General features: G+C 43.9%; 2 protein-coding genes across 3 annotated transcripts in view; one reads left to right on the forward strand and one right to left on the reverse strand.

Annotated features, from left to right (window-relative positions):
* Positions 1-2,041, forward strand: part of PTPN14 (protein tyrosine phosphatase non-receptor type 14) — a 177,881-nt gene extending 175,840 nt beyond the window's left edge. For both annotated transcript variants that reach the window (XM_053309371.1, XM_053309376.1), the window contains exon 19: positions 989-2,041. In XM_053309371.1, the coding sequence (XP_053165346.1) occupies positions 989-1,117 (129 nt within the window). In that variant the 3' untranslated portion in view covers positions 1,118-2,041. The remainder of the gene's footprint in view (positions 1-988) is intronic.
* Positions 2,042-11,388: 9,347 nt separating this feature from the next.
* SMYD2 (SET and MYND domain containing 2) overlaps positions 11,389-16,593 on the reverse strand; it is a 56,023-nt gene continuing 50,818 nt past the window's right edge. Inside the window, exons 11-12 of the mRNA XM_053309398.1 lie at positions 14,617-14,725; positions 11,389-11,818 (exon numbers count right to left, since the gene is read on the reverse strand). Of these exons, the coding sequence (XP_053165373.1) occupies positions 11,738-11,818; positions 14,617-14,725 (190 nt within the window). The 3' untranslated portion in view covers positions 11,389-11,737. The remainder of the gene's footprint in view (positions 11,819-14,616; positions 14,726-16,593) is intronic.

Genomic DNA, 16,593 nt, shown 5'->3' on the forward strand with positions numbered 1-16,593 from the left:
AATATAGAGATAAAATGCACACACGGCAGAGAGGAGCTCAAATCCATGATGGATTTATAGTTAGTTAATCCTGTATTTATTTTACCTTTAAAATGTGTGTGCTGCCTTTCTGGCTGAGAAAAGGGCACCCAAGGAAGCTCACAAGGAAATAAACAAATAACATAAAAGTATTAAAACCATCACCTCTAAAGCACGAGAATGCACACACACACACACATACGCATGCATGTTCAAAGCAAGAAACCAAGAAAGAAAGAAAAAGGGAGCCTGCTAACAGAATTAGAACACCAAAAAACAACAGAAGAAACGCAGCAGACCAGAACCCCAGAGGGCCACATAGGTCAGTTATGTCAAAAGCCCACCTGAAGAGAGTGACTTGGGCTAGCTTCCTAAAGGTGGGGAAGGAGCTGGTCTTGTGAGCAAGCATGACTTGTCCCCTTAGCTAAACAAGGTCTGCCCTGGTTGCATATGAAAGGGAGACTAGAAGTGTGAGCACTGTAAGATATTCCCCTCAGGGGATGGAGCCGCTCTGGGAAGAGCAGAAGGTTCCAAGTCCCCTCCCTGGCTTCTCCAAGATAGGGCTTAGGGCTGATTCCTGCCTGCCTGCAACCTTGGGAGAAGCCGCTGCCAGTCTTTGTAGACAATACTGAATGAGATCGACCTATGGTCTGTCTCAGTATATGGCAGCTTCCTGTGTTCCTAAGGATGTAACCAGATATACCTCCCAAGACAGGGAATTTTGACCCTCTTTCTGTTTTTGTACTACAGTTGCCATCATCCCCAACCATAATGGCCTGTAGTTGGAGATTATGGGAGCGGTAGTCCAACATCTACAGGAGGGTTGAAGTTGTGTGGCCCTGCCATAACCTGTTCTTTTTCTTTTCTTTTCCCTTTCCTATGCAGCTTTCTTTCTTCCCTATATTGCAGTGGCTCAGTTTAGCCGCCTTCACATGAAATATTCATATGCATTTGTCTTCCCATTTTTCAGAAGTTGGATGTTCCCATGATGCTGCAACATCTGAGGGAGCAGCGGATGTTCATGATCCAAACCATCGCACAGTACAAATTTGTCTATCAAGTGCTCATCTTGTTCCTGCAAAACTCCAGACTCATTTAACATCAGCAGGAAAGACCTTTTCTCTTCTCCCCAAGCACCCCCAACCCCGTACGCAGCCTTGTGGATCTGGGCCGAGAATTGCTCTTTCAACAATATCCTGTCTTACCGTCATGTAGCTAGCATTTTTTCAGAATTGTCTCAACTCTAAGAAGACCTTGTTCCTCCTACAGATTATTTTATACAAGATAATTTATGATTTTGTTGCCTTGACACATTGTGTGAACTTTCTAAATTTGCGAAACTGGCATTGACCTGGGAATTGAAGCACATTTGACATGATTGATCTGCATTGCAACCTGACCGTGGGGGGAGATGTTCCTATCTGATGGTGGTCTCTTAAACTTGGCATGGCTGTATGGCATGTGAGGTGGTGGCAGCTTGACCTGTTCTGGGGCTGTTCACGTAGGAGAGAGGACCCTACAAAAGAGATGACTGTTGATTCGGTGGTGTCCCATTGTGAAAGCAAACACATTTCCATATTATAGAGAGGGAATAAGCTATTGCCTGTTGTGGGGCACGTAGCACACTGAGGAGAAGTAGCCAGACCTCTAGTATACTTCAGTATTCAGGTGTTCCATACAGGGCAAGAACAATACCTTGGTGCTGGCGACAATGCATGCATGTTGTTTCATGATTGCGTAGCATGTGGAAGAGGGATTCCTGACCTTGGCTCTCCAGATGTTGGACCACAAGTGGTTGAGGCTGAAGGGAGTTGTAGTCCAACAACATCTGGGGACCCAAGGTCAGGATCTAGTGATGCAGACCATGTTTAGTTGGGATGCTGTTATGAGATCAGTCCTTAGCGTGTTCCTTTTCGCTCTCAGAATGGTGACATCAACTGTTGTCCCCACCAGTGATACCGAATCCTGCTCACCTGGCTTGGGAGCGGAATTTCATTATGTAGATGCTATCAACTGTGAAACAGCGGGGGGGGGGGGTTGGGCGGGGGGGGGGCTTTCTAGCCAATCCATTCCTTGGGTCAGGCACGATCACTGGGACAAGTCACTGGGAAGCATTAATGGGTAAAATGCAAAAGTACCATAATGTCCTCATGCCTATCCATTTCAATGGGGCTTGTACAGGACAAATTCCCAACTCCTTGAATCTAGGCTGTGCTTTGGTGCCTACAGTCTGTAATGTTAACATACTCCTGTTAGACGAGAATGTGAAGCTGCCTTATACCACTGCTTCATGTAACCCAACCTTGCCACCTCTGGCAGGCAGCCGCTCTCAGATGCCCTGCGCAGTATCATTGGCTTACATCCTGGGATGCGGACTCACGGCTTGCACGGCCCTCACCTGTCCATCACCACTCCTAATGCAGGCAGATGAGGCTCTGTGCTAACGGCGCTGTGCACCCGAGCAGCTCCGCCCAATTCCCATTTTTTGCTTGGAGCCTCTCCTGGCTGTGTTGGGAGCAGCAATGGACATGGAAGCAGCAAGTCTGCATCTCTCTGGGCTGTGTAAGCCACTCTTTATATCCTGCTTTTCAGCAACAAAGTTCTCAAAAAAGGTAAAGTGTGCCCTCGAGTCGGTGTCGACTCGTGGCACCCACAGAGCCCTGTGGTTTTTCTTTGGTAGAATACAGGAGGGGATTACCATGGCCTCCTCCTGTGCAGTATGAGATGATGCCTTTCAGCATCTTCCTATACCATTGCTGCCTGATATAGGTGCTTCCCATAGTCTGGGAAACACACCAGCGAGGATTCGAAACGGCAACCTCATGGCAACGTGCATAAAAAGGGAACTAAGATTCTTCCCTGTCCCAAAATGGTTCACATTTTTAAAAAAACAAACAAACATGGTAGACACCAGCAACAACCACTGGAGAGATGCTGTGCTGGAGTTGGATAGGGCAAGTTGCCCTCTCCCTGCTAAATATAAAAGAATTTCCACTTAAGGTGTCTCTTTGCTCAGCAGGGCTCAGCTGCCCGAGATTCTTGTGACTGGAAAGGCCAGAGATTGAATCTAGGACCTTGTGCGTGTAAAGCATATTCTCTGGATATGGGCTCTTCTTAAATGATGCTCTTATGTTGATCTGCTGGGATGTTGTTGTTTTTTGGGGGGGGGCAGGGTGGCATACTTGAAATTTCAAGCAACAGTGCTTTAGCAGCAGGTATTGTAGGAGTCATTGGGGCTGGAATACGGCTGTGAGTTAGCACTTGAGCCCCTTTCAAAGCATCAACCTACCCTAGGGCATAGAAAGGTATATTGATAGCTTCTGAGTCAGACCATTGGTCCATCAAGCTCAGCATTGTCTACCCTGACTGGCAACAGTTCTCCCAGATTTCATGCCGGAGTCTTTCACAGCCCTATCTGACGATCCCGAAGACTGAGCCCGGGGCCTTCTGCATGCAAAGCAGATGCTCTGCCACTGAGCTGCAGCAGCCGTTTGTGGCATAATTAAAAGTAAACAACATTGCTAAATAGGAAGAGCGATTTCAAGCTACCCCCCCAAATGATTAGGGGGAAAGCAAACCTCATAAAATTGCTGGAAAACTCTCTTGCTGATGTTCCTTTAGAGAGTCTGTTGCTTCTTTGGCTGACTCCTGCGTTGAGTCCAGCATCTCCTTACCGATGCCAACATATCTCTTGCTAAATTAGCTGCAACCATTTAAAGTCTTTTAGTGGCATCTGCGTGATAATTGCACAGAGACACTTTGTATCTGGGAAGCCAGCCAAGGGATAAACCTTGAAGCAAAGTGTATTAAATTAGTTATCTCATTATAGCTTTTTGAATAATTTCCTAATGATGAATTAAGTTTGAACCCCGAGCTGTCAAGTCCCATTGCTCTGTTTGGCCTGACAGGTAGGGAGTAAAATGGGGGAAATAATCCTCTTCAAGGTGCAATTCCTACAATATCTGGGTCAGAACAGGCATCATACTTGGCCTTTCTAGAAACATGCAAAACAAAAGTTCTTTAATAAGCTGGCATAATAGATGCTAAGAGTGCAGAGTCGACAAATAAAGGATTTTGTCGCAACACACACAATTTGTCTACTGAAATGAAGCAGCAGTGCTCAGAAATCTGCCCAAGAGTTACTAACCTAATAAGCAATCATTTTCATGCCATTCCTAAAATGGGCGACAGAGTTCAGAGCGGCTTTTCTTTATTAAAATGCCTGTTAAATTTAGTGCGATGCTTCACTTTAGATTTGACCTTGACAAGCTCTATTAACATCTTACTCCAACCAAGAGATATTCTTGACTGTTCCTCATTCAACACTGTAAGATAGTTACTTTTGCTGTGTGAGGTGCAATTTTACCTTTGTTTGGTAAAGGCAAGATGATTCTTTTAATGAGGCACTTTATCAAGTCGGAATTCCTTTAAGCAAACATCCAAGGATAGAGAGAAAGGTGTTTGTGGTCCAGCTTTATTAGTCACAGAGGGCTAGTTAATTATACGCACCGGCCATCATATGAGGAGGGAACGTATGTGCTCACTCATCCACACCTCATGTGACGATGCAGGAATTCACCCCCCAGCAAGTCACAGTGTCAGATTTGAGAGTATCCTGTGCTATTAGTTTGCTACAATTTTATAAAACAGCTGTTCGGGTGTTCTTGCTTTGTCAGCACTGGCCAGTACATAAGCTCAAATTATGAATATTAGTCCTAACTAGGTCCCCTTGAAAACCACATATAAATTTCTAAACTGCTAGTGCTGAGAGAGAGAGGGGTACTTAAAGAAAACTGCAGAATTCCCAAGTCTTCTCCAGCTTGGAGCTGCATATAAGCTGTTATGAACCTGGGCATTGTATAAAAAGTGAGTAATGTTTATATTAACCCAGATCTTACAGTGAAATAATGGCATTGACCGATAGTTGACTTTGCTAGTGTGCATTGCATTTTTCCTCCCTGGCTTTGTGGCTGACCAAGGCTTCCTTATAGAGGTTACATTAACTACAGTTTAAGCTTGTATGAAATGGCAGTGCTTGGTGTGTGCCCTTTCTTTGGTAGGTCTAATCTAGTCACAATGGCTGGTATCTGTTGCTGTTACTTATATACCACTTTCCAGCAAAGAGTTCTCCAAGTGGTTTACATAGAAAAAGAAGAATATGGAAGAAATAGTTCCCTGTCCCCAAAGGGCTCATTGTCTGAAAAAGAATATAAGGAAAACTCCAGCAGCAGCCACTGGAGAGATGCTATGCTGGGGTTGAGCAGGGCCAAATTGCTCTCCCCCTGCTTAATATAAAAAGAATAGCCGCTTTGAAAGATACTTCTTTGCTCTGTTAGCAGGAGGCTATCATAACTTAGTAGCCCATGACCAAAAGCATGTCTGTGGATGTCAGGTAGAAGTGTGGGTTTCCCCCCACCAATCCCCCTTTCCTCTGCAGTCCCTGCCCCCACTGAAAATCTTTTGTAGATTGGAGGATGCACTGGAACAGGATGGCATGCAGTTTGGAGAGCTGCAGCAGAAAAGGGGGGTTGGCAAAATTTTCCCCTTCCAGATTGGATAATTGTAATACTCTCTAGGTGGGTCTGGCTTTGCAGAGTTCTCAGAAATTACAGCGAGTCCAGATGGTGTCAGCCAGGGTGTTGATTCAGGTGAGCAGCGGAGTGTGTTTGATACTGATTTTCAAACAATTTCATTGGTTACCAGTTGGTTTCCATGCCCAATTCAACATGCCAAGGATGGTCTTTAAAATCCTAAATGGCCTTAGCCCAGAATTCCTGAAGAACCAACTTCTTTCATATGGACCTAGCTGTACTTTAACATCTCCCCTGTGGTTAGTTGTGAGTTCTTCCTTGTTGCGAGTCCTTCCACTGGGTGTAATCCTTGGGAAACTCTTATGTGAACGGTGGTATGCAAATCCCATACCACCCATCTGTCTCTATGTTGTCTGTTTATGTGTGTGCATATACACACAGCACATTATAGAAAAATTTAAGCCATGAGCAATTTCCAAAACACCATCTTTGGATGAGTTGAAAACAGTTTCTGATGTGGGGAAATGGCTTTGCGTTCATTTTATTTTGTGATCAGTGAGTATTGGTCTCAAGATATTCACCCCCCTATAATCCCTTCTCCAGTTCTGCAGCTGGATTACTCTGACCTAACTACCCCACTTTGTGGTCATGCTTTTCTGACCCAAACCGTAATATGAGGTTGTAAAAGATTTCATCGTCCCTTTGCACAACCCTGTTGAGCCAAAACAGACCCTTTTCTCCTCTGCAAATCATGCATAGGAACCCAAGACCCACAAAGTAGTTAAACTGAGGCTGCCAGGGTGTACATAGATCTCTTACTTCCCCAAATCCCAAAAGAATAAAACACATTAATTTCTCTCTCAAAATATTGACTGCAATTTATTTTTAAAGTCTCAAAACGGCAACACTGGAAAGGATTTTGGTCTCCAAACCTGCAATCCTATGCACACATAATTGGATTCCCCAAAGTACTTGAAATTCTTTTTAACCATGCACTTGCCGTGCACATTTACCTTGTAGTAAGTGCCCTGAACTCAGTGGCACTTGCTTGCAAGTAAACACATCTTGAATACTGTTCTGGTTGCTTCCTGTTAGCCCTTAAGATGCAAGCAGCTCCTCCCCCACCCATGAGGTCTTCAGAGCCATCACAGAGGACCATATAGAGAAAGCTCCCAGCCATTGCTCCTTCTCTCTTCTTGGCTGGTGGGTCCTTCACAACCCCCCTGCCAAAGAGGAAAACCAGCTGAACTGTTGCTAGCAGTATGGCAGAAAGACAAGGTGACTGACACCATTTGAGGTCTCATGGCCCACTGGAACGTCCCTGCTTTGTAAAGCATGTAAAATTAGTACTCACCGGGCATCATTTTCTTACCCCTCACGGGCGAGTAGACAAGTGGATTTCCTGAGCCCTGGAGAGGGGAACCCCAATTCCAGAGATGGACGCTAGATTTTTTCAAAATCGCAGCTGACATGATGTGCAGTGGGACAGCTCCACTGTGCATCACATCCGGGTTGCTGCTGACAAGTCGCTGTGCAACCGCCCAATTACTCCCATTGTCATGAATGGAAGAAATGGCAGTAGCCTTGATTGTACAACCACTCACTTTCTGCAGCATGGGGGCTGCCTTATAAGACCACAGCTCTATTGTCGTGCTGCTATCTGGTTTTTAAAAGGCATTAATGACACTAGAAGATACACGGCACCAAGTTATTAGCCTGCTGAGATCACCTCCGATGGGAACATGCCTTCTTTTCTTAAATAAGAGTATCTCATTGTGGATATTTAAACAAAAGGTTACATATGCTAAATGGCACCTGTATAATCACATCTGACTTGTGTTATAAAACTAACACTAAATCAATTCTACATCACTGGATTTTTCTTATCCTGTTTTTACTGCAGTATTTTTATAATTCAGTTGGAATTTGCTTTGTTAACTCTTGGACTTGAGATGCACTTGTATGATGAGTTCTCCTGTGTGTATGCATTTTGTAAACTGTGCTCAACCATTTTTTATCTCTATTAATTCACGATGCCTGTCATACACCAGTTTTTGAACACTTGTTTTTGTACACCCATCTTTGAAAGTCTTTTTAAAAGGAAAAAAAATCTATGCATGCTATTTTGTACGCTAATGTATATTCATATCAGTACATAAGCTTGTGCTTGTCGGTTTTATGCTTTGTATAGAACTGATTGACTTGACAGTATTTTTGCACTTTTTTCTCTTTCTTTCTATTTTATAAAGTTTGCTTCAGCATTAATTGAAATAATTTTTACACCTTTCACTGCCTTTATGTAAATAGCTGCCTTCGCCAATGTCAGAAAATTTTGACTCAAACTGTTTTATAAAAGACTATTCCTAGTTTCTGTATTATGCAGTAAATTCTTGTTCTCAAAAATTCCAGCTGTTTGTTTTTCAATTAGAGGATAGACTTCTCTTTATCAGTATTGTAGCATCCATGATTATAGAGCAGGCCTGAAACTGGTGATTCATAAAGTTAAATACACACCATCAGTCACATCTTGAGGTTTCAGATGCTCAATAAATCTCCCGTTTCCTTCTTTCCTGAAACTGGGAGGAAGTAAAATACATGAAGTGCCTGGTTGATTTTGGCTTGGTGATCGCAAGTTGTACAGGACTATGTTAGAGCCTTAAGGAAGATATAATTTCATGTAAGGGGAATGATGTAGAGTCACTGTTCTAAAAGAAACTAGAAGGCAACGACTCCAGACGTCTTGCAATGAAGATGGACCATGAATATCCAACATTTCTGGCAGGTTAGTCAGTAATGCCAGATTGCTTTGTAATGAATAGTCAGGGTAAGAAAGGAGGCCAGCCATGTTTGGTCAGTAGGTTTGTGTGTGAGGAGATGGTATTTACAAGGGCACATGCTTTAATGGAAAATTTCCAAAGCCACTAATCCGACCTCAGCAGCTTTCTAATGTTTACCATCTTTATTTTGTGTGAGCCTTGTGTCACCTCTAAGTTGACCACTGTTGTTCTCCCTTTTTCACTGTGACTGAAAGTAGTGACATCTAAAAATAACATATCACAAACCTGTGAACGAACCCCAAAAGAAAAAGGCCCTAATCTAATTCTGCATGTGCACTAGCAGTAGTTAGACTACAAATCGATAGCCCTAACAGGAAAATGGCAAACAGCTGTTTGGCCAGTTCTTAGCCCCTGCTTCTCCTTCAGGACAACTGATTGGTGCAATTGCCTGTTTTCTGATGGAACTATGTGGGTGTAGCCCTGGTTTTTGGATCAGGCAAATAAGTGTGTGCACACGAACAATTTTACTCATATAGGTAAGGAATGTACAAAAACCCTGTTTCTGCCTCCCCAGATCAGGGCCAGGAGCACTCTTAGTGAAGATGGACTCTATTGCGCCCCCTGATAACATTAGCAGGTGTGATGGATAAGGTGCTCATATAAACCCAGTGCATGGACAGTGTTTACACATGTATGTGAAGTGAAACGTGTGTGTGTGTGTGTGTGCACGCACATTGTGGGCAGTTCCACTCAGGCTTGAAGTAGGGCAAATGCAGTTGTGGGGCACAATGCCGATTATTTCCAATGGATGCTCCAAAGCTTTGGAATGCGCTCCCTGCTGAGATAAGAGCCTCCCCATCTCTGATAACTTTTAAGAAGGCAGTTAAGACACATTTGTTCACCCAGGCTTTTAATTAGGCTTACAGTCTTTGACATGGCTTTAAATTTCAGACTGTTTTAACATATTTTCTTTTAATTTGTACTGTTTTATTGTAAACCGACCAGACACGTAAGTTTTGGGTGGTATATAAAAATATTAAATACACAAATAAAAGTTCTGGCTTGAAATAAGCCAGATTTCATCATTTAACAAAAATTTACCAAGTCGGGATTGAGCAGTTCTCTTCAAATTCACTACAGGGGTCCCCAACTGCTTTCCCCACATGTGTGGCAAGTTTCAAGGCTCTAGTACCAGCCGGCGATATTTGGTGATGCCCCCCCACCCCAATTTCCCCATTGACCTCGATGCGGGGGAAAATCCAAATTTGTCAGAATTCGGATTCTGAATCCAATCTGATATCACCATAGCCCATAGAATCCGAATCAGATATTGTCAAATTTGGATTGGGTCAAATCTGAATTTTATGAATGCGCATAGGGCTATTAAATATTTATGACTCTCTCATACAGTTGGTTCATACTGCCCTACTGCACTGAATACTGTTACTCAAACAAAAAAGAACGAGCCAGAGATTCATTTTCCATTTGCAGAAATCTGCACTGTCAGCTGCTGTGCATGCATGACTCAACCTACACATAGAGATCCTAGAAGCATGCATTTAAAGGTGTAACCAGGTAAGCGTAATTTAATGCATTCCCCCATGTATTTGTATAGCATGGATGAAGATGCATATTCTCATCCATCTCTTGAGATGGAGGAAAAGGCAGGCTTTGCACATATGTTATTCCACGCAGCTTTTCCATACATACTACTACTTGTATGCGCTAGGCATAAAACACTGCCTGACATGCTGCTAAAACTTCTTTTTGTGCGTCACTGAAACAATTGTACAAACACTTCATTGAAACACAAATGGAAGTTTACAGTTGGTTAACTGCTGAATTTCTTCTGGTGTGTGTGCGTGTGCGCATGCGCAGTTCATCTAGGTCACTGGTTCCCAACTAGAGTTCTTCCAGATGTTGCTGAACTACAACAATAAATTGAAGCTGGGAATGATGAGAGTTGTAGTTCAGCAACATCTGGAGGAACCCAGGTTGGGAACCACTGATCTAGATTCTAAAGAACCAAGCGTAATGTCTTTCCTCTTAGAAGTATGAAAGCTATTCTGATAACGTTGGTCTAATACAGAGGACTTCAAGTGTTAAACGGAGGCAGCTGCCTCCATATGTTTCCAGTACTTATCTCTCAGGGAAGACTTCAACAGGAGGAGGAGTATCCCTCCTCCCTTTAAAAAAGAAAATACCCTCACATATGGTACATGGGTCTTTCTCCAACTTAAAATGACTTTTGACACAACAGTAAAGAACTATATGATTGGGTTTCTGAGCCTTTTCTAATCGACTGGGACCGTCTCTTTGCTATTCCAGCAGACTGACCCTAAGGTGGAGGATCAAAATGCACTCACAATCCTTCCATTGGGACTGTATGGGTAAGATCCATTAGCCTTGCATTGCTTCTTGTTTCTGCTTCAGGAATACGCAGTGAAGCTCCATACACCATCTCCTGGGAATGATATGATGTTTCCTTATGCTTGCAGATATGGACAGGCACCCTAGGAGTTTAAGTGCTAGAGACACACAATGGGCAGGTTCAGACTTCACACAGAGCCAAGATGAAACTTGACTTCTTGCACTCCCTCTTAGCCAGATTTCTTGAAATAAACTATAACTGGAACCCAAAGTTTGAAGTAGAGTTCAGATAGTAGTTTATTTCAAGAACTCTGGATAACATAAGCCAGGATTGATCGATTTGGACATCACAACCAATCCTGGCTTGCTTTTCAGCACAACTGGACATAGGATATTTCTGAGGCGCACGTGTGTGTGAGTGAGAAAGCAAGAGAGAAGGGGAAAGGGAAGCACACACTCCTGAGGCTAAGAGATAATCCGCAAAGCCAAGGTTTAATCTTCACTCCATGTGATGTCTGAACCTGCTCAATGTATACAAGAACAAAGTTCATTCCAAAGTTTGGGGTTCAAAGTGATAAGCAAGTGCTTAAGAAGAAGAAAAAGTTACAAAGACTAATGGAAAAAAGAATGTGAACAATACATTTTGGGAAGCTGAAATCTATCCCAATAATGAGGAGGCGGGCTCAAGCAAGCAGGTTGTCCCAATTTAATGAATTGCTTTGCATGGCTAAGGTACATAATACATTAAAATCTGTAGATAAAAGAATTGGTCATCTCTGATCAATCAAAGGCATTGACTGTATGAAACCATGGCATTTCCTTAGGGGGAAAAAAGCATTCAAAAATTAAATTCATCAAGGCTCAAGATTTTTCACATAAACCTCAGAGAATGCAAGAGGCAAGGCCCAAGAGCACCCCATGTTTGTCATTCCAATTATTTTACAGAAAAGCTTTCATCCCATGTCAATTTTCAAAGTCCTCCTGAAGTTTCCATAGCAAGGCTTTTAAAGAAAGGTTGAAGGATTGCATAGATTCAAAGACTCAGTGGGCCTCTAATTCCTTTTTGATCTCTGTAACGTATGGATGATCTTTCCCATGTGCTATCTCCATGATAGCGATTGCCTGCGAAAGGGGAAAAAAATACAATTGATTCAGACAGCCTTGGTTTATGAAATGTTCTCGTCAGGGATTCCAAAGAGTCAGAAACCTCTGACTGGTTTTTGTCCCCTTAAATGTACCCAATTAAAAACAGCCCATTTGATTGTAAGTATCAAACGTTATTATATACACAGCACCTTTGATCCTAAGAGTTCTCCAAACCCTTTTGAAAGGCACAGACAAGCAAAACGTTAAATGACATTGTATCTGCCTTTCTGCTTCAAACTTAACAGAAGATGACTTTCACACAGGGCTGCTCTAAGCCCAGTTTGTATTCAGAAGCCAAATGACAAGATGGAGGAGAGCTGGTCTTGTGGGTAGCAAGCATGAATTGTCCCCTTTGCTAAGCAGGGTCCACCCCAGTTTACATTTGAATGGGAGACTGCATGTGAGCACTGTAAAATATTCTCTTCAGGGGATGGGGCCGCTCTGGGAAGAGCACCTGCCTGCTTGCATGCAAGAGGTTCAAAATTCCCTCCCTGGCATCTCCAAGATACGGCTGAGACCGAATCCTGCCTGCAACCTTGGAGAAGTTGCTGCCAGTCTGCCAGTCACTGCCACTACCCAAAGGAACATAGGAAGCTGCTAGGCTGAGTCAGCCCATGGGTTCATCTAGCTCAGTATTGTCTTCACAGACTGGCAACGGCTTCTCCAAGGTTGCAGGAAGGAATATCTCTCTCAGCCAAACCTTGGAGAAGCCAGGGAGGGAACTTGAAACCTTCTGCTCTTCCCAGAGCAGTTCCATCCCCTGAGGGTAATCTCTTCCAGTGCTCACACTTCTAGTCTCCCATTCATATGCAACCAGGGTGGACCCTGCTTAGCTAAGGGGACAAGTTATGCTTGTTACAGATGATGCTCCCATCACTATCTTGAACAACCGTGGGCATCTACAGGCACCGACACTAGAACAGTCTCTGCATCACCCTTTGCTGGGACTCCTGGTGCTTTTTTTTTTTTTTTTACCATGTGAAAATAAGCGGACATTATGACACCATCAAGATGGAGGAGAACTGGTCCTGCGATAATGAGCATGAAACGCCCCTTTTGCTAAGCAGGGTCTGCCCTGCTTTGTATCTGGATGGATGACTACATGCGAGTGCTGTTCCACCTTAAGGGATGAGGCCATTGCTGACTGGTAGAGCATCTGCTTGCGTGCAGTAGGTTCCAGGTTCAAACCCTGTCATCTCCAGGCAGGGCTGGGAAAGACTCCTGCCTGAAACCTTGGAGAGCCGCTGCCAGTCAGCTGAGCTAGCTGGACCAATAGTCTAACTTGGTATAAGGCAGCTTCCTATGTTCCTATGGAGCTAGTCAAGAAAGTTCAGCTGGTAACCATGCCAGTTTACAACACAAGTTGTATGAAGCCAAATGGCCTGAAGCGTTTGTAATGACTTTCTTGGTCTAAATGACACCACTAAGGACTTCTCTCCAAAGGTCTGAAACTAAATTGATCATCTTAGCTGTGATTTTAAAAGAAATGAATAGTCCACACTGAATCCGCCTGCTGATGTTTTCTCCCCCTACCCGCAAGACACACAAGCTGATTTTTGCTACCCAGACTCTTGAGCTAAAACCAAAGAGAAAACTGACACAGCAGGGTACAATTCCTTGCTTTCTTTGTTCCCATTAAACGGATAGCGGAGCCACCAAACTTGATCTGCCTTTGAACAGTATTACAGAAATAGTAACACAGTGAAGTGGGATGTGTGTGTGTGTGGAATCCATGCCTGCAACTACAAGACCAGCTCTCCTCACCAGCCTTCTTTTTTCAATCCTTGCTTCAGTTTTTGGGTAACATTCCTTGATATGGTCCAAAGTGCCCTGACATCAATGCACGCATTTTAACTGGCATCAAGAGTGTGTTGCATATAAAATGCCTCACAGCAGAATACAAGAAAAGGGAGGCAAAACACCAATTCCCATAAGCCGGCCGCTTGCACCCGCACTGCAACATGTAGGGTTTTCCAGCCACAGAGGGGGGAAAAATATTTTGACTACCATATGCACTAACATTCAAGCTAGCTACTGAAATCCAATCTGCTTTATGCCATATGCCAGCTTCCACGAGCGCCAAGAACATTCAGTTTCTGAACAGCTCTTGATTGTACACAAACCGCAGAAACTGAGGGCGACTTTTCAGGGCGGGATCCTGTTGGGAAAACCATATGCACAAATTAAACTGAACTGCAGCTCGCTGCCACCTTCACTGAAGGAGATTAGAAGCGGATGGAGAGGACCAAAGAAACACAAACATCAAAATCCAGGGCTTGTACTAAAAGCCCTATTTTGATATGGAAGGAGAACATTTTGCTTTCTTTACACAGGAACATAAGAAGATGCAATATACCGAGTCAGACCATCCATCTAGCTCAGTATTGTCTACATTGACGGGCAGGGGCCCTCCAGAGTTTCAGAACGGGGCCCTTCCCAGCCCTAACCTAGAGATGCCAGGGCTTGAATCTTGGACTTCCTGCATGAAAGGGTGAGCCCTGCTTAGCAAAGGAAACAATTCATGCTCGCTACCAGGTCTCCTCCCCACTACCCCACCCAAAAAGTAGGGCGCACATTAGTACTGAAAGTGCTGGTAAAGATACTCGGGGGCTCTCCTCCTCTCTATGGGTTCAGCAACTGCCGCATAAGAAAATATACAAGCAACGGCAGTTCAGAATGCAATATTGTTCCCCAAGCAACACACTTCTGTGTACGACACGGCAGAAGGAACTCTGCCCAAACTAGCATAGTTATTCGCTAAAGAAAAAGCATACCTTCTTAAGAGCCCGCACACCAGCAACTCTGTTCTCCAGGCCCATGTAAAGTCTCCCCAGTTTCAGCCACATGGAGGCCACATTGAGGGAATATAAAGGGTAATGTTTACTGCAAAAGAGGGTGGGGGGGAGGGAAAAGAACACACATTTAACTTGACAAAAAGCTTGACACTCCAGTGATGAAGGGGATTTAACTCCAAGAGCTCAGCTAACATATGCAAACCTTAGCCTGAAACAACTCCCTATTATAGAGGGCCTCTCGCTTCTCCCTTCCCTTTATGCTATTTATTGAATATTTACTCCTGTTCAGTTTTTTATGAAAGGACATTTAGCTCGACTAATGTTCATTTGACTTATCAGGAGCAGATTTGTTCTCTGTTGCTTCAGAGAGCAGGACTAGAACTAATGGGTTGAAATTACAAGGAAGATGATTCATGCTAATCCTACAGATTAGCATGAGAGCCAGCGTGGTGTAGTGGTTAGAGTGCTGGACTAGGACCGGGGAGACCAGAGTTCAAATCCCCATTCAGCCAGGATACTACCTGGGTGACTCTGGGCCAGTCACTTCTCTCTCAGCCTAACCTACTTCACAGGGTTGTTGTGAGGAGAAACCAAAGTATGTAGTACGCCGCTCTGGGCTCCTTGGAGGAAGAGCGGAATACAAAATATAATAATAATAATAATAATAATAATAATAATAAATACAGGCCTGCCCAACTTTGGCCCCCCAGCTGTTTTTGGACTACAACTCTCATAATCTCCAGCCACAGTGGCCAACAGCCAGGGATGATGGGAGTTGTAACCCAACATCTGCAGCAGGGCCGAAGTTGAGCAGCCCTGCCTTAGTGGAACTTCCTAACTGTAAGAACTGTTTGACAGTGGAACCGTCTTCCTTGTATAGGCTCCCCTTCACTGAAGATTTTCAAGCAGAAGTTTCGTCCATGAGCCAGGCTTATTATTTAGCAGGGGGGAGCAACTGGCCCTATCCATCCCCAGCACAGCATCCCTCCAGTGGTTGTTGCTGGTGTCCCTCATCATTCCTTTTTTAGATTGTGAGCCCTTTGGGGACCCGGGACCATCTGATTTATGTATTATTTATTTTTCTATGTAAATTGCTTTGAGAACTTTGGTTGAAGAGTGGTATATAAATATTCTTCACCGTCATAGTAGTAGACGACCTAGCTGAAAATCACAATGAGCATTACTTCCCCAAGATGGTATCGACCACCCCAGCTGGATTATGATGATATACTGCTTTTCAACAAGTGTACATAGAAACATAAATACTACATAAATAAGATGGTTCCCTGTTCCCAAAGGGCTCACTATCTAAGAAGAAACATGGTAGACACCAACAACAAGCACTGGAAGGATGTACTAGCTGGAGACCCAGCATGTGTTAGAGAGGTAGCATCTGAGCAGGGGATTGAATGAGAAGACATCCAAAGTCCCTTCCAGCACAGACATTCTCAGATTCTACCATGGCCTTTTGCAGAGCATACAACATTTGGGCTGACACTCTGGTGAGCAAAGCGGCCGTCCAGTAGCAAACCTACAAGAGCTGACGTGGCAGCATACTAGACCACTGAGATTGTACAGCCAGCCTCGACCAGCTTAAGAGACAAGGCTCAGAGCCCATAAAAATGAAGCAATTTGCTCATTTTTCAGTTTGCTGGGGAGAGAAACATGCTTTGGGCCTCAGGACTCGTGTGTACCACTGTGTGTTCCCTATCTCCACTCCTCTGCAGCTGATCTATGACTTCACCCTGGCATCCATCTCAAAGGGAGAGGCTCCCTTGTATTCCTCAGCTGGGGAGAAAATTATGCCCTAGGAGGATAGTTTGCCAAGGAGTCTTTCAACTAGCTCATGAACGAGAGAAGCCAAAACAGACAGTTAAGATTGCTGTGGAGAGCCAGTGGGGTGTAGTGGGTGTTGAATTATTTGACTAGGGAAACAAATGCAAACCCTACACTCAG

This window comes from Hemicordylus capensis, chromosome 1 (genome assembly GCF_027244095.1).
Source record: "Hemicordylus capensis ecotype Gifberg chromosome 1, rHemCap1.1.pri, whole genome shotgun sequence".
NCBI lineage: Eukaryota > Metazoa > Chordata > Lepidosauria > Squamata > Cordylidae > Hemicordylus > Hemicordylus capensis.